The sequence below is a fragment of the Mesoplodon mirus genome (genome assembly GCF_964341445.2).
Source record: "Mesoplodon mirus genome assembly, chromosome: 9".
Taxonomy (NCBI): domain Eukaryota; kingdom Metazoa; phylum Chordata; class Mammalia; order Artiodactyla; family Ziphiidae; genus Mesoplodon; species Mesoplodon mirus.
Genome location: NC_138985.1, coordinates 31,235,513 through 31,262,718, shown reverse-complemented (window position 1 = coordinate 31,262,718; position 27,206 = coordinate 31,235,513). Strand labels below are relative to the sequence as shown.

At 52.4% G+C, this 27,206-nt stretch overlaps 1 protein-coding gene and 1 long non-coding RNA gene across 7 annotated transcripts in view; one reads left to right on the top strand and one right to left on the bottom strand.

The window, feature by feature from the left end:
- Positions 1 to 27,206, top strand: part of TNS3 (tensin 3) — a 243,498-nt gene that overhangs the window by 66,118 nt on the left and 150,174 nt on the right. For all 6 annotated transcript variants that reach the window (XM_082632029.1, XM_082632034.1, XM_082632031.1 and 3 more), the window contains one exon: positions 19,443 to 19,481. Coding sequence is in view for 2 of the 6 variants with exons in the window: in XM_082632031.1 (XP_082488157.1) it covers positions 19,443 to 19,481 (39 nt within the window). In the remaining 4 variants the exon portion in view is untranslated. The remainder of the gene's footprint in view (positions 1 to 19,442; positions 19,482 to 27,206) is intronic.
- Positions 8 to 8,305, bottom strand: LOC309810182. Its single transcript, XR_014294955.1, has 3 exons — positions 7,450 to 8,305; positions 4,885 to 4,937; positions 8 to 4,626 (listed from the first exon to the last, which is right to left on the bottom strand). It is a non-coding gene; the product is annotated as an uncharacterized lncRNA (long non-coding RNA).

Sequence of the window (27,206 nt, the reverse complement as noted above, 5' to 3'; positions counted from 1 at the left end):
TAAGCGTTGCATTGCCCTCCCATGGGGCTTCTGGAGCCGAATTGGCCCGCGTTGAATGATGTGCATGGAAGGGGACTGCTTTGGACCGTGGCCACAGAAATGGAACGCTTAAGAAACGGCTGCTAGATGCTTTTCGATAGGGTGTATAGTTTTCATCTGAAGAATAAACTGAGGAGCTATGAAATCCATGTTTTTAATTATAGAAAAATAGCTCTTAAGAATTTGGTTTCAGATAAGAATTCGGTAATTTTGTCCTGGCCATCTCACAGCCCTTTCTCCACAACAAATGATCCGTTCTTTCTAGTCACATCGACGTGCTGCTTTTTTTAATGGCAGAGAGGGGGTGGCGATGGGGCAAGGGCACATGCCTGGCCTTGAGAATTTTTCTGGCTTCTTTTTTGAGGGTAGTTCATAGATGGGCTGGGGTTTTCAGGCTGTCATGGACGTCTGGGGACCCTGAATCATGGGGTCCTGCATTCCCTGGTAGGGTTCAATTGCCGGGTGGCCCTACAAAGTGCTTGAGGCCTGGGTGTGCTGGGTTGGGTGTAAGGCTTTGATTAGCGGGGAAAGAGGAGGCCTGGAAATGGCATATGGAAGCTGTAGGCACCCCTAGACGGGGCCCTGGTTTTCGGAGCAGGTCCAGGTGTCTGCACCTCTCCCGCTTTCCAGGTACGATGTTACCTTCAGTGGAGCCAGGGCCCACGCGTCGCTCCTTGCTGACTGGACGGTCCCACCTTTGTGGGACCCCCTCAGATGCCCTGTAGGCTGCCCCTGGTGGGTGGAGGTCCAGGGAGACGGGGTTTCAGAGAGTCTTGGGATTTTGTTGCTGCTCTGGACTTCACGGCTCAGCGTCTCCTGAGAATTTTCGACTGGTCCTTGGGCTCTGAGTGGATGGAACGTGTGCTGGACGCGGGCTTTGTGGAACTGTGGGCTGGCTTCACGTGCGTGCGCTCTCTCTGTGAGGACCAGGATGCTGGTTTCCTCCACTGTCCCCACGATCCACACAGGCACGCACGTGAAGTCACACACGTGCACACACTTCACGTTCATACGGGCACTCACACACAGTCCACACTCACATGTGCCCACATACATGCACACACACACACACACTTCACACATGCACGCAGGTTACGTGCATGGGCACACACACACAGAGATGCACACACACAAAGCTAGAGAAATTACAGGTGGGTCTAGCCCTGCTTTTTTTTTCAAGAAAGAGATTAAATGACTTTTCTTATTAAACTTCTCATCATGGAGTACTTGGGACACATGCAGAAGTGGCGAGGCTATAGGATGGAGCTCTGTGCTGCACTGTTATCCAGCCCCCAGGTTGGCAGCCCCCTTGCCCCCGTCTCTTCCGAGGTGTCACATGATGTGTGTTTTAGTCGTCTCAAGATCAGGCCCCGCAGTGGAGCTTTGGGACATTTCTGCTGTCACTTGCGGTCTCACTGTGGAGAAGGCTTCCCCTTTCTGTCCAAGGCCAGGCATTCTTGCTCACACTTACCCCTGGGCAGGACTGATTTCTGACCTTGGTTATTTTAGGTCTGCTTTGCCCACAGATGGGCTCGTCTGTCCAGTGTGCTGTGTACTTTAAACCTAAGTGACTGTGTCAGAGCAGAGATTCCTGCATGCAGTGGGGGTGGGGAAGATGCCACCTTGGGGAATATTTCGGATTTCCCAGATGGTTTTCCCCCCGTCTGCCTCCTGAGGGTTTGGATGCGCCCCCAGCCCCCGAGGGTCCCAGTTGCAGCAAGCCTTGTCCTGCGGAGCTTGTGCCTTATCACCCCGGTGGGGCAGACAGTGGGGAGAGCCACTGCCAGAGCCCTGCTTGTCCCGTGTCATGCTGCATGTGTGAGTGTGCCTCCTCCCGTGACACTCTGCCTGGCCTGGCCACTCTTGACCCGCAGCTGCAGACTGAGCCCTGCTGCTCTTGGCACTGTTTCTCAAAGGGGGCCAGGTGCCAGCTACTTAGGGGATTGAATTCTTTGGTTCAAAGAATATTCCAGAAGTCTTACCTATCACTGATTATGGCATTTCTAGCCACAGTAATTGGCAGTTTGCTAGGGATAGATAAGCTTTTATTCTTATTAGATCATGGTAGAGGGGGAAATGTATCCGTAGTCATTTTTTTTGGATAACGCAGCTTTGAATGGCAGGAGAGAATGCCACTAGCAATAACAAAGACTCTTCTTATTCCAAAACTATAATGCCATTGCTGCTGAGCAGACAAGGGCCATAAATTCTCAGCCGCCCCTGGAGATAAGCACGGGGTTGGGGGGTAGGGCAGCTCAGTCTCCCAGGAGCTGAGACGCAGCTCCCCCAGACGGCTGGGTCCTTGATCACCGCACGTCTGTGCCTAACTGTGCGCACCCGGATTTCTTTGAGACTGAGAAAGCTTACGTGAAGCTTTGGTCAAAAACACAGGCTTTGGCCTAACGTCTGGCCCATCCATCCACTTACTGACTTGGGGATGGTATGGGCTGTGGGTCCCCTCTGCACTGGGAACACTGAAGGAGAGGGCACAGCACGATCCCCGGAGCATGTTTGTGTGCGTTTAACCCCACTGGCGTTGTCGTCGCCCTGTTGCTGCCAGGGCCACCATCAGAGGCTCCCAGCCAGGCCCAGGATGTCCTCTTGGTAGAGAAGGAGATGCAGAAGGAGAAAGCCATCCTGCAGAAAAGGGGCTGAGCCATGGACTGGGGGCTCAGGCAGGGGAACGGAGCCTTGAGCTAGGACCGAGGTCACTTTCTTCCTGGTCGTCGGGTAGTATGCCCCCCCAGGTGAGGCCATGCAGTCCCAGGGTACACGGAGGCAGAGACCTGGGCTTTCATCCTCCTTGTCTCTTGGAGCAAGTCCGGTTCCCCAGAGCCTCAGTTTCTTCATGCATAAAATGGGTGAATAACAACTTCTGCAATCCACCTGAAACAGCTTGCTTTTAGCTGTTAATTGTGGTCATAGTAATTATTTAAATTTTAAGGAAGCAGAATAATTTACGTATAATTACTGGGAAGTTTGGAATTCTAAGTATCTTGCTCCCTGGGAGGCTGTGCTTGTTCATGGGTGCCACGTGAGCTGTTCGGGCAGAGTGACTTGGTGTTTTTTCCTGGCCCCTGGTTGACTCCCTGGCAAGAGCAAAGAGGAAGTAGGAGAAAGAAAGCTGTTTCAGGAAGGCAGATGATGGTGCGGAGACACTTGGGGGATGGGGGTGCGGCAGAGCGGGTGTTTCTTGAGCTTTGGTGCACTGGCGAGAGCACCGTGCCTCCAGCACGGTTTCTGCAAATGTGAGGCCCTGCATAGGGGCTGAGCTGGCAGAACTGGAGTGCACACGTGGTGTGGAGCAGCCCTCTCTGCCCCGAGCTGCCTGCCGCCGGCTCAGAGACTGTCCTCGGACCCCCTGTGTCCCGTCCCTGGCCTGCACAGCACACAGCCCGGGGCCAGCTGTCCTCTTCTCTTTCCGAGCCTGCCTTGATGGGGCGCCTCGTTGGAGATAAAGACTAGGACTGCACGTGTTGCCACTTGGTTACTGGACAGGAGAGGATTCCCGGGCTCGGCTGGCTTCTTCGCCCGTCCCTCGCCGTGGCCACCATGCGGTAGCTCCGCGGCCCACTTCCACCTCCCGTAGAAGCAGAACTCTTGGTCCTGGGCCTACTGCTCCTCTCTCTGAAGGGGACCATGTGAGGCAGGTGTGGCTCTGGGGGACCCCAGGACCCCTGGGGCCTCTCCTACCTTGGGACTCCTGCAGGCTCTGCTGTCGTCACCTCCTCTGCCATGCTGGCCCCTCGGCCCAGTGACCCCAGGTTCTGGCTGTGGCTGACGCAGGAGCCTCAGTGACCTTATCCGACAGGCTGGCTTCAGATGGCATCTCTGTGCCCTGGGAAAGACGAGGGCCATAGCCTGTGACTTCCTCATAGACCACCCTAGACGTCTCTCCTGGGTGTCAACAGCTACCCACTGGCTTCATTCATGAGTTTTAACCATTAACTTACATGTCTGCTCATTAACCTTTGTCTTCAGACAACTCTCTTCTCCAGATACAAAGGGCAACAGCTTCCCTTTTGGGGCCTGCTGTCCCAGGCTTTGTCGGCCAGTCCCTCCCTTCACTGGATGAGCAATCAGAGACCCCGGTGGTGAAATGACTTACCCACTGTCACCTGGCATCCAGGTGCCAGCGTTCAAGGGTGTTGGGCTTCCAAGTTCAGGTTTTTGCTGCCCCATGTATTTTCGCTCTTCGTGGATCAGCCGTGGAGCTGATGTGCGCCTGTGCACCTGGTGCGGCTGCTCTGATGCCTCCAGAGCCCCCCTTGAGAACTCCAGCCCCGTGGCCAGCTTCCCTGAGACACCCACACGTAGGTATAGGCAAGGCTCCCCCTTGGCTCGGGGGTCGAGTCCTTCCCTGTCCCGCGTCTCCTTTCTCTGCCGTGAAGGATGCCCTGAGGATCCATGCCCCCTGCCTGCCCCCTCCCACACGGCTTTGCTCACCTCACATCCATGGCATCTTCTCAGTCCCCAGCCCTCCCCGGAGACACGGGCAGGAGCAGCTCCTGTCAGCCGTGCGGGGCCCGCGCTGACCGGGGTGCGTGGGCACGTCCGACGGCCTTGCCGCTGGAGCTCGGAGCATCTCTGCACAGAGGAGGTGGAGAAGCCAGCCTGTCCGAGCGCTGAGCCCCCAGCCCCGGGGGTCCCGGCACTGCCCCATCTTCATGTCCAAATCCTACTGTGCCTCGGGGCCCCGAGGCCCTTGCTCCCCAGAAGCCCACCAGCCAGCCCCCACCTGGGCAAAGCGCCCCATCCTTCCCGGCTCCAGGACCGCCTTCTCCCTGCCTGCTCGGTGCCTTCGGAGGCATTTGGGGAAGGAATGCGGGGGGAGTCTGCCTTTACCTCCCCACAGGATGTTGGTGATGACGTTTCTTTCCTGGGACACAAATCGTTTCCTGGGAACAAATGACCTGAATTAATAAAAAGGAAGGAGTGAGAGTTTTCATAACACTCCTGGTGGGTCGAGCACAGAGCCTTGTGAGGGTCTGTGTGTTCATCACCCCAGGCCTCCACATACACAGGCAGCCTGAGAGTCTCATTTGAAGCACGATGGCTGGTTGTAATCCAGCAGGGTGGTTTGGGGGTGACGTGAGGTCAGAGAGCTAAATATCTAGCCCGTGAGTGGCTTCTGACCTGTGCTCAGAAGGAACAGAAATCTGCTACGGTATTGAGAGATGATCAATAATGTGCTGAGCCTTTGCTTTTCCATCTTTGATCGTCACAGCCTCCCTTGGAGGGCATCGTGTCCTTTGCCCCAGCCTTACAGGTGACCCTGGGGCTTGAAAGAGTCACACCACCCGCCCGGGGATAGGACCTGAGAGCCGTGTCCTACGCGGGGCCCGAGCTGCAAACCCTGGCCCGGCCTCTCTGCCTTCTTCGTGAATGTTCACACTTCTCTTCCCTCCTCCCACCCCTTGCCCTAAGGGAAGAGGAGGTTAATTTTCAAACTGCCCAGTTCAACAAACGCTTCCTGATTTGCTGTGGGGTCAGGCCCTGGGCTGGGTGCCCCGATGTAGCTTGCTGGACTACAGGTCCATTTCGGCCTGCTGCTCGTCCAGGACCACCCAGGGAGGCCAGTCCTGATAGAGGATTCCATTTATCCACCTATGGTAGACAGATGTGTGCCTGTGTTTTGATGCTTGGCTGTTGATTTTTGTTTGATTGTTTATTTTTTTATTTTTTTTTTGCGGTACGTGGGCCTCTCACTGTTGTGGCCTCTCCCGTTGCGGAGCGCAGGCTCCGGACGCGCAGGCTCAGCGGCCATGGCTCGTGGGCCCAGCCGCTCCACGGCATGTGGGATCTTCCCGGACCAGGGCACGAACCCATGTCCCCTGCATCGGCAGGCGGACTCTCAACCACTGTGCCACCAGGGAAGCCCTGATTGTTTTCTATGAATAGTAAAATAATAAAATCGAGGGGAAGGTATGAAGAATTTACATACTCTCACAGAACCCCTCTTACCATCAACCTCCACACAGGTGTGGTGCATTTGTTACAATTGATGAGCCCGTATCCAGGCGTTATTATTAACCAAAGTCCATTGTTTACTTTAGGGTTCACCCTTGGCGTTGTTCATTCTATGGATTTGAACAAATGTATAATGACACGTATCCATCACTACAGGATCACGTAGAATAGTTTCACTGCCCTGAAAATCCTCGGTGCTCCCGCTCTTCATCCCTCCTCCCCCACAACCCCAGCCACTGCTGATATTTTTACGGTCTCCGTAGTTTTGCCTTTTCCAGGATGTTATATACTTGGAAGCATACAGTGTGTAGCCTCTTCAGACTGGCTTCTTTCGCTTAGTGATATACATTTAAGTTTCCTTCATGTCTTTTCATGGCCTGATAACTTGTTTCTTTTTAGTGATGAGTAACATTCCATTGTCTGGATGGACCACGGTTTATTTATCCATTCAACCACGGAAGGACATCTTGGTTGCTTCCGTGTCTTGTTTTTTTATTTTTGTCTGTTGTCACTGGGGTCAGAAGAGCCATTAAGCCCTGGTAAGTTCTGCACTTCTTCTGGGCATTATTGTTTCTTTTCCCGGTAAGATCCCTTTCCTGATAGGCTGTCCTCACTGAGCTTTTTTTGACTCATTACAACTAGAAGAAAAGTCACCTTACCCATTTCACGCTGCTAAAGGTACATTCACGGCTGTGGTTCTTGTCCCACTGGAAACGGTTATTCTGAGGCCAGAGTTTGGGGAATGGCCCCCATGTGCCACTTCCTACCAGGGGGTTCTGGGTCTGCTTTTCAGTCAGCAAGCCATATGCAGCTGCTCTAGGAAAGTGCTATTTTATATAAATGTGGCAGTTTTCTTTGTATGGGAATTAATGTTTTTAAATCCCAGGTAACCTGGGCCTGAACAGGGGCATTGATGGTGGGGTCTTTGGGCTTGAAGGTGGCTGGCAGGATGGAGCCGCTGTAATGTGGAGAAGCTCATCCCCTGAACAGCACTGGTCCAGGTGGTTCTGGAGCCTCCTTCTTTTCTTTTGGCACTTCTCTGCGCAGGGACCTTACCAGACCCTGACGGGCAGCACTGGATAGGCTGGCAGGCGCTGTGTTCATTTTACACGGGAGGAAACAAACAGAGGCCGCTGAAGCTGGCGGTGGCGTGTAGCCAGGTGACAGGACCGAGTGGCCGTGCAGTTGACAGTCTCACTCCATCACGACTGATTTGCTCTCTAGAGCAGCCTACGTTTAAGCTATATTTACGTAGGATTCACTAGCCCTTTCCCAAAAAAGCCCAGAAGGGAATTATAATCTTCTTCTGAAATTTATTTATTTGAAATAAATCACATAATTGAAAAATAGGCCCTTCTGTTCTCTCTAAATCGTCACTTTTCATTCCGCATCATGTACTGGCTAACAAGGCAGCCTCCACACATACTTGACTGCACTCACCTGCTGCACATTTGACCTTTCGGCTGGTTACCGAATGGGCAGGGGTCCTCCATCCTGAGCAGGGCGCGGGAGGGCAGCAGGAGGAAGCCTGGGCTGCTCTGGGTCCAAATGCACTTTGTTATTTAGACTAGGACGTCTGGGGTGCCCTGGGAACCTACTTTGGAGCCACACCCTTCTCACCCCAGGCCGACTCCCCTGGAGCCAAACCAGAGGTTGGGGGAGCCCCTGGGGCCAGTTGTCACAAATTCTTGGTTGGAGACATCATCTGTGAGGGGAGGGGCGCCTGAGCCTAGGCATTGCTCAAGTTTCCCAGAATACCTTTTGAAATCCTGGGAACAGGTGTTTTTGTGACGTCATTAGTGGCGGGGCTCCGTGCTCTGTGGGAGGACACTTGATGTTTGCTGAATCCTGCGATCGATCGTGGTGCTGGCACGCTGTGCAGGTTGCCCCTGCCTGCAGTCACACCTCTTCTCCAGGACCTGACTCAGATCCCAAAGGCAGCTGCAGCAGGGTTTTAGTTTTAATTAATAACACAATTACTGGAATATGTGTATAATGTGTCAAGGTGACTTTTGAAGAGCTGCAGTCATTTAAATGTGTATATTCGGGACGGTTCCTTCAAAAACAGTGCTTCCAAAAAAAATAATAATAAAAATAAAAACAAGCAAAAAAACCCCCAGCGCTTCCTGCACCGTCATCTTCGGCCAGTGCATCTTGTGGTCCTTTCTAGAGAGACCACTTGGGTGAGGCCCCCGTGACAAATTAAACATTGCCCTGCATCCCCCTCATCTGTAGGACTTAGGGGGGACGGGAGGAGTGACAATGGTAACGTTTTGGAATATTTCTAGCACATTGATCCTAGTTAATTATTGGAGCCGCCTTGCAAAGGGGACTTAGTTACACAGGAGATGATCAGATGCACTCAAGCAAGCGCGTTCACTGAGGCCGGAGATGGGGGCGGGGACAGGCGCCTGCCAGCAGGGCATCAGGAGGGTGGTGCCATCTGACCCACGCAGCTGGGCTCTGATGACAGAGCAAGGGCACCCAGGACTGCAGGACCTGTCGATTCCAAGCAGACGTCACTCTTGTGACGCGAGTAACCAAGGTGTGTGTGTGTTTGTCCTGGGTCAGACAGCAGGGCAGGAGCCCGGCCGTGGAGGGTGCCTTGTGCAGCTTGGGACACCTCGCAGAGGAAGAGCTGTCCTGGGGCCAGGCTGCTGCGGGCACCTGTCACTCAAATAGAAACAAAATCAAGAAAAAGCACTCAGTGACTATTTCTCTCCCTCCTCTCTGAGTGTGAGTGACTGGATTTTCTGGTTCATGAAATTCTGTAATAGATGATTATTTCCCTGCACCTGCACTCTTTTGGAGAGAATAGAAGTAGAAAATGGAAATTTCCACACGTAGCTGTTGGAAGCAGCTCTGAAAGCCACGAGAGCCACAGGAGAAGGGGCCCTTGGACCTGGGTCTGTGTTCTGATGGCCCCGTGGTATCTCTGTGACCCTGGGTGTCTCCCTCTACAAATAGGAGTAAAGCAGCGTGTCCCGCCGGCCCCGGCCCACGCTCTAGATGCTGCAGCGTGTGCTCCATGCATTGGCAGACGGTCGTCACGGCGCCCTCCTTCCGTGCCCGTGCCCTCTGTTCTGGGGCCTAGTGTGCGGTCTCCAAAGGGGCAGGTTCCAGCAGGTTCCTGGAGGTTTCGGGGGTGCGCTCCAGCTCTGGCCGGCGACACGTCCCGCCCGGTAGAGGAGGTGCAAGCCAGCTCTTGTTCTCCAAGTTCACCTCTCTGCTGCCCTTTCCCTCTGTTGTCCCCAAGTACTACGTTCAGGCTGGGAGAGGTGACCGAACCCTGCACGATTTCATTGTCCCCTGTTCCCTGTGGGGAGGACACGCTGGTGGGCCTTGGGGACCTCTGCAGGCCTTGTGCTCAGGGCGCTGGCTTTGGACCCATTCCCACCATACCTCTGGACACCCTGTGCCTCATGGCCGTGCCATCGACCTGCTCCCTGCCTCTGAACATGTGTGTCTGTGGACAGCACCGACACCTGGGCGAGGGCCCCCGAGGACAGAGGGCCAGTACTGAGATCAGAGCCCGGAATGCGGCTCGCCCACTTCTGGTGATGACCAGTGTGTGTTTGGGGGTGTTTCACACGGGTTTGTGTTGGCATCTTTCAGCCTCTCATTTGAAATTGCTTACAGTTGTACACGAGGAAGGACGTTTCTAATCAAGTTGCTGGTTTTATTTTTGTGTAGCTACTTCTGGAGGATAGGTTTCATATTTTAAAAAGACCCAGTTCTCCTTTCACATTTTTAGCAGCAGGATGGAAATAATCAACTAGACATTTGAGTCCCCAGCTTCATGTTTTAATTTGTAAAGGTAAACTCCAGTTGCACCCTGTGCTTTGTTTTTTCTCCAGTAAAGCTATTTATTTTGAGCAGGGATTCAGGAAGTGCCTGCCTCCCATTTTCCTTCAAGTACAGAAGTAGCTCCGGGGATGCCCTCTGGTCACCTCTGGGTGCAGCCAGCACAGTTCATTTTAGTGTGTTTCTAGGCATTTTGACTCGGGCCTTCTCATGTGCCCTGTGTATCTCTGCACCTTTCAACTCCTGAGTCCCCCAGGAACTTCTGGAGCTGGCAGGCCTCCCTTCTGTTCTAACAGAGCTGAGCACTGGGCTCTGGGCTGTCGGCCTCCCCTTTCCCTGCTCAGACCATCTTTAGGATAAACTCACAATAGCTTCTTTTTGGAGGGTAGGAGGTAGACTGTCTGAGTGCCTCGTACAGGCTATGAAGTTAGAAATTCTGATTCCAGAGTCTTTATCTAAAACCTTTTGTCCTTTTAGAGGTTTTCTCCTTTACTTTTTTTTTTTAAAGCATTTTAAAAAATATTAATTAATTTCTTTTTGGCTGCATTGGGTGTTCGTTGCTGTGTGCAGGCTTTCTCTAGTTGTGGCGAGTGGGGGCTACTCTTCATTGTGGTGCATGGGCTTCTCACTGTGGTGGCTTCTGTTGTTGCGGAGCACGGGCTCTAGGCATGCAGGCTTCAGTAGTTGCAGCACGTGGGCTCAGTAGTTGTGGCTTGCGGGCTCTAGAGCGCAGGCTCAGTAGTTGTGGTGCACAGGCTTAGTTGCTCCGCGGCATGTGGGATCTTCCCGGACCAGAGATTGAACCCGTGTCCCCTGCATTGTCAGGCGGATTCTTAACCACTGTGCCACTAGGGAAGTCCCTCCTTTACTTTTAATAAGTATGTTTTGGGGGAGTTGCCCGGCCGAAGGAGGCCCGCTGGAAGCTTAGTGGTGCCCAGAGAGGGTGGAGGGCCTGGTCCGGCGGACGAGGCAACAGGAAGGGACCCGTGGGCTTTTGAGGGAAGAACTGGCAGGTCGGATTGGCGTCTGCTTAGATGGGGACAGGGTTGCCGGCAGTTCTTAGGCTTTCTGTGTGGGATTCTGGGTGGAGAGTGACACCATTAGCAGGATTTGGTAAACGTGGATGGAGATTGAGCTTCATCAGGGTGAACTCCTGTGGGTTTAGTGGGACATATTTATGTGGACATTCAGAGTAAGCTAGCTGGCCCTATGCAGCCTAATGCTAAATTAAAAAATTTTTCTACTAAGATTTGAGGATAAGTTACGGGCTATTAAAATGTGTCATTTTTTTCCTTTTCTTGTCAGCCAAAGGGCAAGTGGCAAAAACCACACTATTCGTTGTAGTGTTCTTAGACACTTTCAACAAAATATTTGGGGGGAAATTTCCTTGGTATCCCCCTTTGTGGCATGTACTATTTCCATCCTTTAAAAACTGTTGTTTCTGTTTGTGCCTTTTCTTCCTTTCCTCTTTGTGACAAGAAGGAGGGTGTTAAAAAGTCATGGGGGTGGTGTCATTATCATTTCTAAGCTCTTCTCTTAAAAAAAGCAAAAGCACACACTGTATTTGTCCTGAATTTTTGGTGCAGCTCCTGGCTCTGTTTCTCCTGGCTCCGCCCACCTTGTACCACACAGAGTTGCTTTTATTTAGGCTGGTCTGGTTGACCTGTTCAAGCCTGGGGGAGGGGGTCCTTATTCCAATATTGCTGTTTGCAAAGATGTCCCAGCCATGCAGGTGCCCCTGTAAAGTGAGAGAGAAGGCAGGAGCTTGGTGCCTGGTGCTGGGAAGAGGGGGGAAGGGAGGAGCCTGCTGGGGGCATAGGGGAGGGGGAGGGGGAGAGGAGGGGCTTGGTGGGGGGAGAGGGAAGGGGTGGGGCTTGCTGGGGGTGGGGAGAGGGGCTTGCTGGGGGTGGGGAGAGCCTTGCTGGGGGTGGGGAGAGGGGAGGGGAGGGGCTTGCTGGGGGTGGGGAGAGGGGAGGGGAGGGGCTTGGTGGGAAGAGAGGGGAGGAGAGGTCTTGATGGGCCGAGGGGCTTGGTGTGGAGCAGGCCCATCTATCTTATCTGTGGGTCTCCTGAAGAAGGAACCTCTGGTCTGGCCTTGAAGTAGGGGCGTGGCTAGGTAGGAAGGGAAAGGTGGGCCTTCTCAGCAGAGGAGCTAGCCTGAGACGCCTCAGGGGGTGAGATGACCTTGGGCCTGTGTCGATGGAGAAGGGGAGGTGAGGGCGGAGTGGAGTGGCAGTGCGGGGTCCCATACCATGCTGGGTCCGTGAGCTCCAGGGAGGCTGGGCTACTGTGTGCAGCCTGCCCGCTGTGGGCAGTGATTTTCTTTCTCTCTCTTCAGCACCCCAACCCCGGGATGGGGGGAACAGGCAGGACCAATAGGCTTAATTGCATTGGTGGGGCGATGTGTTCTCATGGGGATTAGACAGGTTAAATTGGGCTTTAACGCACAGTGGGAGAACAGTTTCCTGAGGAATGTGAACCTAATTAGGGATTCCAGGGTCACGCCTGATAAAGTTAAGGAAAAGTGCTGGAAGGAAGCAAGTAAGTTAATAAAGCCTTGAAGGTGGGCATTTTGGGAGCCATCCCTTTGCATGGATTCTGTTGTTCTTTGGAGGTTTGTGTTGGACCTCTAGCTGGAGCTCCCCTACCCCAGATGCTCCGAGACCCCAGAGGAGCATTTACAGGCCACCTGCCCACATCTGCCTGGAGGACCTTGTGAGAATGGCCTGTGTGGCCCTCTCAGGCCTTTGATGGTGGATGCTACGGGCTGAATGTGTGCTCAACCCCCAAATGCATAGGTAGGAGCACCAACCCCCAGAATGAGATCGTATGGATGGGCCCTAACCGTATACAACTGGTGTTCTTACAAGAAGAGATCACACAGGGGCTTCCCTGGTGGTGCGGTGGTTAAGAATCCGCCTGCCAATGCAGGGGACACGGGTTCGAGCTTTGGTCCGGGAAGTTCCCACATGCTGCGGAGCAACTGAGCCTGCGCTCTGGAGGCTGCGAGCCACATTTACTGAAGCCCGAGCGCCTGGAGCCCGTGCTCCACAGCAAGAGAAGCCACCGCAATGAGAAGCCCATGCACCGCAACGAAGAGTAGCCCCCACTCGCGGCAACTAGAGAAAGCCCGCACGCAGCAAAGAAGACCCAATGCAGCCAACAGTAAAAAATAAATAAATAAGTACATAAATTTATTAAAAAAAAGAAGAGATCACACAGAGGGGAGACCAGGTGAGGAGAAAAGGTGGCTTCTACACGCCAAAGAGAGAGGAATCTGGAGAAGCCAGCCCTGCCAACACCTTGGTTTCCGACCTCCAGCCTCCGGAACTGTGAGGAAATACATTTCTGTTAAGCTGCCCAGGCTGTGGTATTAGTTACGGCATCCTGAGCCCACTAAGACAGCTGATATTTAAGCAGACGTGCTGTCTCTCATAATGTGAGCACTAGGGCAGAGGGGGGCTTTCCTCTTCTCATTATTCTAACCCCCTATTTATAATAAACGGGGGAATAGAAATAATTGAACTTTTATCTTTAATCATCTGTGATGGGCACATAAAACACCTTGCTACTTTATTGATCCGTATCATAAAATGCAAGAAGTAAAAGCTGTACATGACACAAGATAAAGGTGATGATAAAGTTTCTGTCCCTTGAGGAAAGGCCCCACCCTCCTCCCAGCAGGCTGCTGCTCTGTGCAGAGATGAGGGAAGTGTCACCCTCCCCCCATTAGTGTGACGTCCCTGTGGCCAGTGTGTCTGTACCCATTCCTCCAGCTCCTGGCTCAGAGCCCGAGATGGAGAAGATGGCCTGTGACTTAACAGGCTGATGTGGGAAAGAAAGTGCTTCCGTCTTGATCTCCCTGTGAGTTTCCTTTGTAAAGAATCACCTTTGCAAAGATACAACAGAGGTAAACTTTACTGCAGATTTTGCACAGTCTATGCTAGAATTCAAATTACTGTGCTGAAGTGATTTTATTTAATGATGCAAGGTGTGCACAGAGCGATACCTTTATACTTGATGTGGCTCAGTAGACTGCCGGGCGTCCCACCTGCAAACGAGTCGGCTCACCCTGTCTTCTCCCTGTTTGCTCATTTTGCACTTGCATGATGGAGGATCATTTTGCCTTTGCACGTGTGTGCAATTACTGAACGCACTTTGATAACTATTGGCTGCTGCTGTCGAGCTTGTCCACCCTTCCAAGATCCTGGCGTGAATCGGATCTGCTCAGGCCGGCTTGATGCCAGACTTGAGGGATTCAGCTGTGGGCAGAGTTAAGTAAATGGCAGGAGGAGAGGCCAAGCCGGGGACTTGTGTGGTAGTGGCTGAACATGTGGTACGTGCCACACGCTCTAGGGCATTGATGTCTGGGCTTCTGTGGAGCTCATTCACAGGACTCAGTGCAATTGGGGTTCCTGATGGTTCAAGAGGTTGTACTCTGATTTATCTCTACTCTGTGCACACGGTGACAGGCAGGGCACCAGTGATGCATGCGTGTTTTTGGAGGAGCTGGTGAGAAAATGTCACTCTTTATATGGCTTTGTCCATAGTAAAATTTAATAAGAAGCAATGACAACAAAGCTGAGCTCATTGTTTCATGGTACTCACGAGAAGGGAAGCGAATCTCCGTAAGGCACGCGGAGACCTGAGCTGTAGTCTCTCTCCAGGATTAATCTCCAGAAGCAAGTAGAGGTGCCCCCGCGGGCTGTCAGAGGCGGCCTCACCCGCTCCGGAGAAAGAGCCTCGCAGCAGACAAAGCACCATGGTTCCCCCCGGGAAGTGAAGTGCAGGGCTGGGCTTTTGTAGTGTGTACACACACGCACGCTCACACACTCAGTTCCACAGACACACAGTCATGTAGACACACACACGACGCTCACACTCACCTTCTACCCTCCCTCCCCCTCACACGTACTCACCCACACTTCCATCCCCCAGGGGCACAGTCACTTCTGGTGCAGGGCCCCCTCGTCCCTCCTCTGTCCTGCTCACCTATCCACCTGCTGGCTTCGGGACAGGTTGCTGATACCAGCAGGCCGCAGGCGCCACGTCGCCAGGTGCGCTGGGCACAGCCCTGTTTGTTTGTGGTTGCCCTTGGTAACGGTGACTCGGCCCTACCTGGAGCCGAGACAGGCCAGGCCTCCGGGGCCTCCTCTGGGGCTACCTTAGTCACTAGTGGGCACTGGCTCTGCCTCCTGCCCTGTCCCTCCCACATCCTGTGTCCCCCCCCCCCCCGCTCCCGGGCTCCTTCCGGTGAGAAAGGGGATCCGTTTGTATCAGGAGAGGAATGTGGAGTTTGACCTCTGTGGCCGCCGTGTCTCCTCCCTGGAAGGAAGGATCCGTGGCCCGGCCTCTTTGAGACTCAGCACCCCGGGGCACTGACGGGACGCTCACCAGCTACCCGGGTTGTGCGGGCCGGGGAGAAGGACCTGCGGGTGCCCTGGCCCAGTTGTGACTGAGCTGCAGGCATCCCCGGGGGGTTGCCCTGCCGGAGGTGAGAACGCAGCCCTGTTCTCGTCCCGCTGCCGCTGGCTCAGGACACCTCACAGAGCAGGCAAGGGGCTTGGCGAGGGGGGGCACTGCTAGATCCCTCTGAAAAAACGCGCTGGCCATGCCCTCAGGGAGTTGTGGGCCTGCTCGGTTTTCAGCTCCATCAGTGAGCTGGGACTGGCCCTGCAGAGGCCGAATGCTAAGGCGGCACCAGCTCCTTCCTGCTGAGGATGACCAAGGCCACCCACAAGTGACCCAGAGCCACTGTCTTTCCTTTTGTCAAATGAAAATAACAGAAGACCCAGACGGCCCTGTGAGGGGTGTGATCAGAGGACGCCCTGGAGATGGGGAGAGAAAGCAGGTGAGCCTGCACCGCCATCACTGACCTGACCTGCACCCGGGACAGCAGCCCTCGGCATGGTTACCTGGTGGCTCCATCCCGAGGACGTGCAGCTCCCGAGGGGGAAAGCAGGCAGGGTCTGCAGATCCGAGGGGCGGTGGAGAGCCTGCAGCCACGTGGGCTCCAGCACTGGCTGTCACCCCTCCGGAGAAGCCGGGCGCTTCTGTCTCTCTGGTCAGGCTGCACAGTGCCCCCATTCCCTGATGCTGAGCTGGGTGGTCCACGTGAGAACATGCTGTGTCCTGACTGTGATTGCTCCATGGTTCTGCCAGACCGTGGTCAGCTGCCTCCCTCTTTCTTATTGGAAGGGAGGAAATAGGAAATGTACGTGAAGAATCTCATCTGTTTTCATGTAGTTCCCATCCTGGGATTTTGGGTGGAAGGGACACGTGTCAGTGTGTCCACTTGATGATGACCTTTACAAAAGTAGGTGTTTGCAGTTCTTGATGTAAACATTAGTTTTCTCTGTACGGACGGGTTTCTCCCCCCCCACCCCGCCCCCCACCATTCCTTTTTCTCTGAGTTGGTACTTCTTTCTTTCTTTTTTTTTTTTACATCTTTATTGGAGTATAATTGCTTTACAATGGTGTGTTAGTTTCTGCTTTATAACAAAGTGAATCAGCTACACATATACATATATCCCCATATCTCCTCCCTCTTGCGTCTCCCTCCCACCCTCCCTATCCCACCCCTCCAGGCGGTCACAGAGCACCAAGCTGATCTCCCTGTGCTATGCGGCTGCTTCCCGCTAGCTATCTACCTTACGTTTGGTAGTGTATATATGTCCATGCCACTCTCTCGCTTTGTCACAGCTTACCCTCCCCCTCCCCATATCCTCAAGTCCATTCTCTAGTAGGTCTGTGTCTTTATTCCTGTCTTACCCCTAGGTTCTTCATGACCTTTTTTTTTTCTTAAATTCCATATATATGTGTTAGCATTGTCTGCATTTCACAGCAGTGTATGTAAAAACAGACAGTAGGGCTTGTAATCGATTCCCTGGACGAGAGGCTCTTTTCTGGCAGGAATGCAGAGAGTTGCTGCTTGACGTTTGCTCCCCTGAACTGGGGAGCCCGCTCACCGCACCCCACGCCACAGCTCACTTCCTAATGAAGAGTACAGTTTATGCAGTTTGTGTTAGGCAGTGTCTCCTTCCTGAGGACTTGTCCGTTTTTTTACTAATGTATTGCCGTGAAGGACAGCAAGTGCCTGGCAAGAGAAGGCACTCAGTGTAACTGAGAAGCTTGGGGTGCGGATTGCACAGCTCTTAGTGATGTCAGCCATAGATGGGGCTTACTGTGGTGGTCCCGGGAGGTGGGATTGGGAGAGCCCCCGAGCACAGAGCTCTCTCTTGTTTTCTGGAGGACATCCTGGGGCCACGCCAGGTGGTCAGTGTCATTGCACTTCATGTGGCTCTAGGGGACATGGGAGGTGCAGGACACGCCTGGCTTCTGGGCTGTCTTCCTAGTGGTTGCTGTTTTTAAAACTCAAGTTTCTGATACTGCATAGGGCTTTTGCTTTTGTTCTCTTAACAAGCACATCTTCCAGACAATGAATGAAAAATAATTAATGGACTTTATTTTTTAGGCCAGTATTAGACTGACAGAAAAATTAGACAAGTAGTATAGAGAGTTAACCTATACCCATTTCCCTCCCTCATAATTTCCCCTATTATTAATATGTTGCATTAGTGTGGTGCATTTGTTGTACTTGATGAGCCAATATTGATACATTATTAACCAAAGTCCGTAATTTACATGGTGCCGTACATTCTAGGATTTGCACAAATGTATAGTGACACACACCCACCATTACAGCACCACAAAGAACGGTTTTTCTGCCCTAAAGCTTCTCCGTGCTTCACCGTCTCATCCCTCTCCAAATCCCTGGCATCCACTGACCTTTTTAGTGTCCACATAGTTTGCCTTTTCCAGAATGTCCCAAAGTTGGAATCATACAGTATGCCACCTTTTCAGATTGGCTTCTTTCATTTCGCAAATAGGTAATTAAGGTTCTCCCATATCTTTTCGTGGCCTGACAGCTCACTTCCTTCTATCGCTGGATTAGTATTCCATTGCGTGGAATACAGATAATGATTTGTCAAAGGCAGGAGCTCCGGTGGCTTGCACAGTTCTCACCAGTGTGTTAAGCGTTTAGTGAAGCACCAGGACACAAGCCTGCACCAGGTGAGGACTGTACACAGGATGAAATGAATCACCGAGCTCCATAACCGCAGGGGCCCCTTGTCTGACTGCCAGCACCGTCCTATGTGCATCTGTGTGTAGCTTCCTCTATGTCCAGAGACTGTTCCTGCTTCCTAAGAATTCTCAGTGTAAAGTGAAGCAACTCTTAGCTCAGCGATTCTGGACAGTGAGAGCTACTGCTAAGTGTATGCTAGGTAGGGGGGGAAAGAAGATGGGGTGCCAGGAGAGAGGGCCCCTGTCCCAGACGAGAACATGAGTCAGAATCCTGGTGGAGTAATAATATGACCCAGACAAATGAATGAGTGTGTATCATGTTCCTTAAGGAACTTTGTAAGATAAGCTGGAGAACTATAAATAGTTGCCATGGCAAGGACCAAGGTTGCACTGCTGCCCACTCCAACCCACAAGGACAATTAGTCAGATCCCGTGGATTTATCCTGCCATTACACATTTTTAGAAAACTCTTTGAGGATGGGGCTACACGTGGTCCGGAGGGAGGAGAGCCAGGACACAGCTATGGGGAGCTGAAACCTGCTTGCAGGTGCCAGGATCTTGGCCTTCCAGAACTGCAGGAAGCAAGTCTGATTCCCTCACCTGCCGGCAGCCCTTTCTGCTCAGGGAGGGCACCGTGTTCCCAGGAGGAGAAGCTGCCCTGTGTCAGGCCCCCTGTTCTCAGCACCACAGGCTCTTACAACTTCCAGTTCTCCGATGGGGAAACCAAGGCCCAGAGCGATTAGAGCCCAAGGGCCCATGGCCAGGAAGTGGTGGAGCAGAAGTCCCACCCAAGACGGACTCCAGAGCTGGGGTCTTTATCTCCACTGGGTCTGTCGTCCCGGGTGCCTGTAACTGTGTTTCTTCTGACGTGATTGCAGCTGTGGCCTCATCACATTGGCCTGTGTGTCTTTCTTAATGTGCTCACATCTGCAGGGGCCCGGGGTGGAGTCCAAGGGACTCCTTCCCACTGTCTCATGCACTAAGCTCCAGCCTAGAGTGAAATGTCCACATTTAGACTCTGGTTTTGGTTCCGCTTGTGAAAATAGTTCTAGAAAAGGCAATCTGTTTTGTAGAGAACGCGAGCCCTGAGCGTGTTTGTGAGGTCCTGGGGCAGCTGGAAGACCCCCAGGCAGAGCCCCCAGCTCCCTCTCCTGGCCCCCGTTCCCCCTGCTACCTGGTGAGGAGGGGCTCGCCCTAGTCAGAAGTTCCTAGCCTGGGAGTCTGCTAGGTCTTCCAAATTAAAGATGAAGTCCTGTATTTATGAGCGATGGACATTTCTCTTGGGGACAGGCTCCATGGTTTTCATGACATTCTCTGAAAAGGATGCGGACTTTACAAAAGTGAACAAAAATCTGGACTCTGTAAACGCTAGGTCTTTTTTGTCTTCAGATGCGAAGTAAACACTAGGTCTTTTTTGTCTTGAGATGTGAAACTGTGTGAATGTGGTCATAGGTAGTTTCAGGTTTGGGAGCCTCGCTTGATCATGATGCTGAGTTTTTTTCTTGAGAGAACCCACCTGTTTATCGTATTTCTTCTTCCTTTAGGTGGTGAGTCCCCACTGTGCTCAAGTCCACCTGGAACAGGTAAGTCCTTGGCATTTCCTTGGGGCCCTTCCTGCCGTGCCCTCTCTGGGGAGTCTCCCAACCCCTCTAGGGTCCTCTCCCTCTGTTTGAGCTGTAGCTTTTGTTCACAGAGCTCTGTAGGGACCCTGGACCACCTTGCAGTAGCTGTTTGCACGCTTTCCTTAAGATGAGTGAAACATGCACTCTGTAAGAACTACCTTTCCGATCAGTGATAATTACTTCAGAGATTCATTTCCCTGAGCCTGAGTTTCCCCTGCTGTAATGCAAAGATGCACCACGTCCATTTTCTTAGTGATAGAGATGTGGGCAAAGCACTTGTGTCCAGGGTGTCTGTGTGGAGGGCACGATGCAGTGGCTTTGGAGCAGGAGGCTCTGACCGATGCCAGCTTTCTATCAGATTGAAGGTAAACTCAGTGATAACACTTTGACTTTGGCAGATCTTTATTGTTGTCTGCTTTTTAAATGGATATGTTCTTTGAATGTCCTTGTGCCTCTGGGTGTTTTCTTTGCCCCCCACCTCCTTACCCCCTTGGAGGGGGTTAAGCCTGGTGTTGATGACTTAGTAGCAGCTTGTAGGACACCTGGCTCAGTGACCTTTCAGGACAACAGGATGCCGACAACCCTCTTATTGCAAATTGGAAGTGACTCACTGTGCGGGGAGTGTGTGCCTTTCCCAGCCTCACCTGTGAGGAGAGGAGACAGGTGTGCCCCGGCGCCTTCTCCAGGATATCTACTAGGTGCGTTCTCTGTGCTTCCCAGGCTGGACGCGGCACCTTGCCCTTGGCCCCGGTTTCGCCATATGGTCCAGAATCCAAAGTCCTGGTGGGGATTTCGCCCACCTTCCTGCTTCCTGTGCCTCTGATGGCACAGGTGCCCTGCACCTGATGAAGCTATGCTCTGTGAGAGTCTTTGCCAGGCAAGGCACCTCTGTGACCACCTGGGGTGTTTGGGACACAGGAATCAAGGAATCTTCATGTGGTTGTGATGCTCTGAACCCTTGGCTGTTTGCCCTGATACTCGTTTTTCTAGGCCTTTTCTGGTAGCAGATCCTCTGTTTATTGCGATGGCTTAAAAAGTGGGTGTGAAGTTCGACTAAAAATGGCAGGCAGTGGGGCTGAGAAAAAGGTCTGGAAGGCAAACCTCCCTTTGTAAACGTTAACTGAGCGGATGAAACGTGCAAACAGGCTCCGAGATTCCTGGAAGCCAGTGTAAAAAGGAAACCACGTTATTGGCATGTGCCTTATCAGCAAGGAGGGAAGAGGTAAATCAGTGGAGAAAGTGCCATGTGGGAAGTTATGCAGGGTGTTGACTGCGTCTGGGAAAGGTGCTGAACCACAGCTGCACAGAAATGCTCCAGCCTGTGCCCAGATCGAGATGAATTATTGTTCTAGAGGGACAAGCTTTGAAGGGGAGCTTATCAAACCCACTGGCATTATGTGGCTGTACCCATTGGCATGGCATTTAGAAGTAGACAAGGGTACCCAATACTTTATTGCCTGTTTGGGTCATACTTGTGGGACTTCCACGGAACGTGGTCTACTGGGCTGTACAGTGGATGCATCACTGTTTTTCTAGGTAACCGTGATCATCAGTGATGGGAGAGGTGGTCAGGCTCTTCAAGACTGAGTCATGTGTATGCTCTAGATGTTTTTATAGATCTACAGGCATGTTCACATGCACGTATAGCATAGAATATAGCAGTGATTATGTGGGGCTAGAGTCAGGTCGGGGTCCCACGCAGGCTGTGACAACAAGAGAGCCGAGTGACCTTGAACTGAGCCCTCTTGCTTCTGGGCTCCACTTCCCTCTTCTGTACAGTGGGGATACTACCCCCTTCCTCACAGCTCGCTGATAAGGATGGGATGAAATAACGTGTGAAGATTCTTAACTACGGCTCTGGCACAAGGAAAGTACACAGTGAGCGGGGAAAAGCCTTATTTGTTGTTCGGTGAATTCAAGAGGGCGATAACGGGTCTCAGTTCCCTCAGCCTTTGCTGTTTGTGTTTTTTCTTTTCTTTTTTTTGCAGTACGCGGGCCTCTCACTGCTGTGGCCTCTCCCGTTGCGGAGCACAGGCTCCGGACGCGCAGGCTCAGCGGCCATGGCTCACGGGCCCAGCCGCTCCGCGGCACGTGGCATCTTTCCGGACCGGGGCACGAACCCGTGTCCCCTGCATCGGCAGGCGGACTCTCAACCACTGCGCCACCAGGGAAGCCCTTGTGTTTTGTTTTTGATCGTTGTTCCCTTGCCATCTGCTGGGGGAGAACCAGTTTGATCTGTTCCAGAGAGTGCCCTCTGCTGCGGGAGGGTGATGGCACCTTGACAGGCACTTCTAAGACCTTGATTCTTGTCATGCCTCCTTTGGAGGCTTAGAGGAGCTCAGTAAGCCCATGGAGAAGAGCCTGTGGTCAGGAGGTAGGTGGCGTGAGAGCCTCCAGCTGGTGGTCGGTGGATTGATTGCAGGATCTTTCCACAACACAGGCCTCCCGGAGCTCTGAACTTGGCCTGACAGCTTTTTATTGACGTCGGGGCAGTGCTGTTTGTTTTTCCATCTTATCTTTGCCTTTCCAGTGCTACCCAAGGGAGTGGATTCATATCAGGGCACCAACGGAAACTCTTTCCCAGGTGCCAGTGCAGCTTTCTCTGGGACACTGTGAGTCCACGTGTATGAGTCGCACCCACGGGCAGCACACAGCCACCTCCCCAGAGCATCCAGCCCTACGGAAGCCCCGCGCTGCTTTGCGTCTGAGAGGTGCATTCTCTTCAGAGCAGCCGCCGTCCTTGAAAGAGGCCGTGTCTCTGCCTTTCGGCCTTTCGGGGCCACGTGCAGGAAGCGGTCGGGGCAGTGCCGGCCTCCGCTGAGGACGCAGGCCCTCACCTGGCGGCTGGCACGCACACACCCATTGTTTTGCTGGGCCATTGTGGTCTCTCCCACTGGAGAAGAGGTTGTATAAGAATAGCTTCTGAAATTTGAGTCGGCTGTTTACTGAACTCAGATGGCTTTATTTCTCCTTGTTTAATTAAAGTGAAGGCAATGGGTGGTTTCTGTCAGAGGTGACCTTAGGAATCAGATTACACTGTCTGAGGCTGGAGTTTCCAACCTGGGTTCTGAAAGCTACACCTTTGTATTGGCGTGTATGTATGCGTGTGCGTGTGTGTGTGTGTGTGTGTGTGTGTGTGTGTTGGGACTTTGTTCAATATCGTTTGCTTAAACTCACAAAGTCAGAGGAAGTGGTGATGAACGATGAGGTTAGCACGAGGGCGGCGTGACTGTTGAGGACACATGCCCGTGAGCATGTGCTGTCAGTGTCACATTTCCCACCAGTGGCTGCATGACAGCTTCTCTCAAAAGCATTGAATTATTTCAGAAAGAATGCCTACCAAATTGGATAGTTGGAAGTTTGAGATAGAGGGGAAGGAATCTACTCGGATGATATTCCCTTTATTTTATTGCAGTTTGGTAACCGCTACACATTTCAAGGTTTCTATCTGTCAGATATTGATTTGTAAAGAAGCGTTACTGCAGCTCATGGAACCTTGGTCCCTCCTGCTGGCTCCTTTCCACAGCAGGCTCTCTGTACGAATTTCATGTCCTCGTCTGTAAGTGCAGGTATTCGATTGGATGCTGGTTTTTCCTGCTTATAGGTTGTTTCCTGCCCAATAGTAAACCTTCAGAAGCATAGACATGGATCTGCCTACCACAGCAGAGTCTTATAGCTGAGTGATGATGGATGCTGTTTTCTGAGAGTCACAAACACACGTACACGTGTGCATGCACACGCATGTTGGGACGCACAGCTGCCCCTTCAGGGGCTCTATATCTCATAAGAACGTATTTGACCAGAATCACAATATTAATTTGTTTCAGGCCAACAGAGACTTGCAAATTTCCTTGCTCTTTAATCTCTCTGATCTTTAGGAAGTAAAGTCTCAAGAATCCTGTTGGATCAAAGTCCAAGTCTTCCACTTGGTCAAGAGAACCAAACTTAACATCTATGTTTTTGGTAAAAGCCGGGTGAGACCCAGAAATCAAAGTATAAACGATGCTGCATTCCCAGAGTTTAACCTTGAAACGAAGTCATCTAATAGCTGTGCTCCAAGTAAGCTGTCTACACAGGGATGGGTCATCTGAGGAGCCCCATGGAGGATCATTGAAGGGGCCTGTGGAGACTGAAAGGCTCAGTTAGGATGGGAGAAGCATGGCAAGCACACCTGGACTCGGGGGGCTGGGGCATGCCCAAGAACTAGAAATGGAGGGACAGGTGGGAGGCCAGAGCTTGTGGCACCATCTCCACTGGAGAGGCAGGGTGTTCTAGCCCTGCGGTGCTGCTGGAGGGCCTGTGTTTGCTCGCCGAGAGCCTCACGCCCTATTTCCCCAGCTCCTGCACCCGAGTGGGGGCACACGCTGGCTACTTCTGTGTGTTCTCAGCAAGTACGGATGGACAGGAGTGCCCGGGGATTTGCAACTTGGGGGAAGAGTGAGGAGTGTTGAGGAAAAGCTGAACAACTGAGTTGAGATGCGGCCTGGGGTCTCCCTGTTCCTGAGGTTCCCGTGCACTGGTGATCCAGACGCCCACCAGCCCCTCCAGGGCATCTCAGAGCAGGCCGGGCTCCTGGGCTGGGTTGATGACTTCGTTACTTCATTTCTCAGTTGCTCATTTGTTGTACTTTTCTCAGTTCACAGTCCTCTGTGAAGGTTGGGGTGCTGGACTGGCATTAAGTCAGGGTGAGCCCTCAGTGGGAATGGGAAGACCCCCTTCCATTCCTTCCAGGAATCAGCAGGACCCAGGCCAGACTGGTCAGAGCCCAGCCAGTTCCGGGAAGGGGGCCCTGACCTTTGCCCGGCCTCTGGCTGCAGCTGCCGTCAGCACCTCTCCTAAATGCGGCCCTGGGCCATCCCCACAGCTGGGTGTGGATTCCCGTAGATTTCCAGGAAGGAGGTACTTGCTTCCAGCCTTTCCTGACCCCAAGCCAAACTTGGGTCTACACTAGCTTTGATTTCACTGTTCCCTCCCTCACCTAAAATAACATCCAGGCCCCTGGCTTTTTTCACCTTTGGGGGTAGAATTGTCAGGATTTCTGGGAAGGTGGCCCTGTGAAGAGGCCCGGCGTTTGCAATGCCTTAGTGGGAACTCCAGGTCGGCCATCAGGAGCCTTTCCTTAAGTTTCAGTTCAGGGACCTTCTGAGAAAGAGGGACAACCCTCCGCAAATTAAGAAAAACCCCCACCATAAGCCACCCCCTTTGTAGCTGGGGTGTGAAAGCTGGTGGCTACGTGTTGTTGCTGGCCGCCAGGCCCGCCTGCAGGTGTGACGAGAAGGCTGCAGGGGACACATGAACTCAGGGTCGGCTTGCATTCAGGGCAGCACGGAGCCTGGCTAAAGATGAAAACCCACCCCAGCCGCAGGCGGTCACTCCAGCGACTGCTTCCCCGTGTCTGTTCCCGTCCTTGTGTTAGACGTCAGCATCCCCTGCACATCCACCGCCAGGTGTGGCACACACGGCGTGGCATCTCCACCACTCTGGTTCGGGCTGCCCATCGTCCATCCTTGTCCTGGGCTCCCCGTGCCCAGCGCTCTGGGGTGACAGCGGTCAGCTAGCCAGGGCCTTGCAGCTTCCAGCGTGATGGCTCCTCTCCCAGGGAAGGGCCTTGGGAAATGTTTTCAAGGAGTGACTGGGGCCTCCCCAGGTCCGAAGGCTGGAAGTCTGCAGTGGATAAGAAAACTCAGGTTGAGTGTTGTTTCTTTTCTTTTATGACACTGGTTCCACAGCAGTCACAGGTTTTAAGTGTGGGAGGCATGCTTGAAGACAGTCGTTCTGTGTGATCAGTGGTGGAAATAGCAGTAACTATTGAAGGGGAAAAACAACTGCTTATTTTTTTAATGCCCCGGATTGGGACGAAGGAGAAGCATCATACTGCCATAGCGCTTGAATAACCTGAGTGTATTTTTACCTGCGAGAGGAGTACTCCTTAAAAAATGCACACAGTGGCAAACTCCCCCAAGTTTAAATCTCTGCCCGGGAGCAATGGCAGGGGGGCGAGTGACCCTGGCTGTCATTTTGGGAGCCCAGGGGTGCGGAGTCAGATTCTTCTCCAAGTTCTATATGCCCTAGGGCCCTCCACCCCGGCCCTCTCCTGGGACCCAAGGAACGTAGGGACACAGGGGCCTGTCTCCGGAACTGGGTCTGGAGAGCAGGTGTGGAGCTGGGGATCGGGGCCCCTGAGTGCAGACGTTTCCCGGATCGGCGTTGTAACAGCTGTTAGCTGTGTGACTTTGAGACATCATTTTCTGACCTATACAACAGACTTTAAAAAGCACTTACTTAAACAAGCAACAAAACTCTGTTAGTTACCCTTGATGGGATGTTAGAGAACCAACTTGTGAAATTTGATGAAGAGAAGCCATCAAGCATTTGACCTTCTTTTCTTGTACGAACTGTACCTCAGAGTTAAAAATAGATGAAGGGAGGAAGTTTTACTTGGTGAGGAATTCCGCTAACAAATGTTGAGAGAGTGATAGAGTTAGAACAGGCCATGTTTCAGACCACTAATAACTAAACAGCTGGCTCTAGGCTGTGACCTTCTGTAACCTCCTTGTTCACAAAAAGGAAGCTGGTGGGGTCATGTGGGCCTCATGTGAAGGACAGGCTGCCTCTTGGCCGAGTCCCTACCAGAAAGCAAACCAGAATCACAGCAAGCCCAGATCCACCCACAGCTTACAGGAAATACAGGGCCAGAGCGATCTGAAAAATATTTCCAGAGGGGTCAGCAAAATCAGAATGGGGAAATCCTACTGGGTAAAAAGAACCCCAGTTGTTTTCAAATACACTGCAAGAAGAGGAGGAGGGACCTGTGCTCCTCCAAGGAAATGAAGAGACAGGTTAAATAAACATTGTAAGACTTGATGTGGGTCCTGATTCAAAACCATCAGACTGTGAAAAAACAAAACCACAACAAAACGTGTGAGACAGGGACATTTGAACATTGATTCCATATTTGTGTACAAACATGATTTCATATTTGCTTTACATTAAGGAATATATTGCTAATGATACTGGTATTTTGTTGTATTTTTTGAAAAGTCTTCATTCTAAAGATGCTGAAATACTTATCAGATGAAGTGATATGATGTCTGGGTTTGGCTTTACAGTGATTCAGTGAGGAGCTGTGGGGATTGGAAGCTGGTGGTACCTGAAGCTCAGGACCCTGGTCTCCACATCCCAGGGTTATTGTGCAGGATGCAAGTAGTATAGGCACAGAGCTCAGTGGGCTGGTGATTGAGACCCAGTGGCCAGTAACTTTTTCATCATATGAATCGTCCCCCATGTTTCGAGATCCACTGCCAGCTCCCCATCCTGCCCAGTTATCTTCCAGTACCTGAGAGCTCAAGGCTTGCCCGCCAGCGGCCAGTGTGGCCTCCTGACTAGTTGGCATCTGGAAGGAACACTGTGTCTGCTTGATGAAATGCTTCACTGAAAACCTGCTGAGTTCATCAGCACGTGACACAGAGGTGATACATCCTTTTCTAAAATGGCAATGTTTGCTTCATAAAGCGTTTTTTTTTTTTTTTTTTTTTGATACGTGGGCCTCTCACTGTTGTGGCCTCTCCCGTTGCGGAGCACAGGCTCCGGACACGCAGGCTCAGTGGCCATGACTCACGAGCCCAGCCGCTCCGCGGCATGTGGGATCTTCCCGGACCGGGGCACGAACCCGCGTCCCCTGCATCT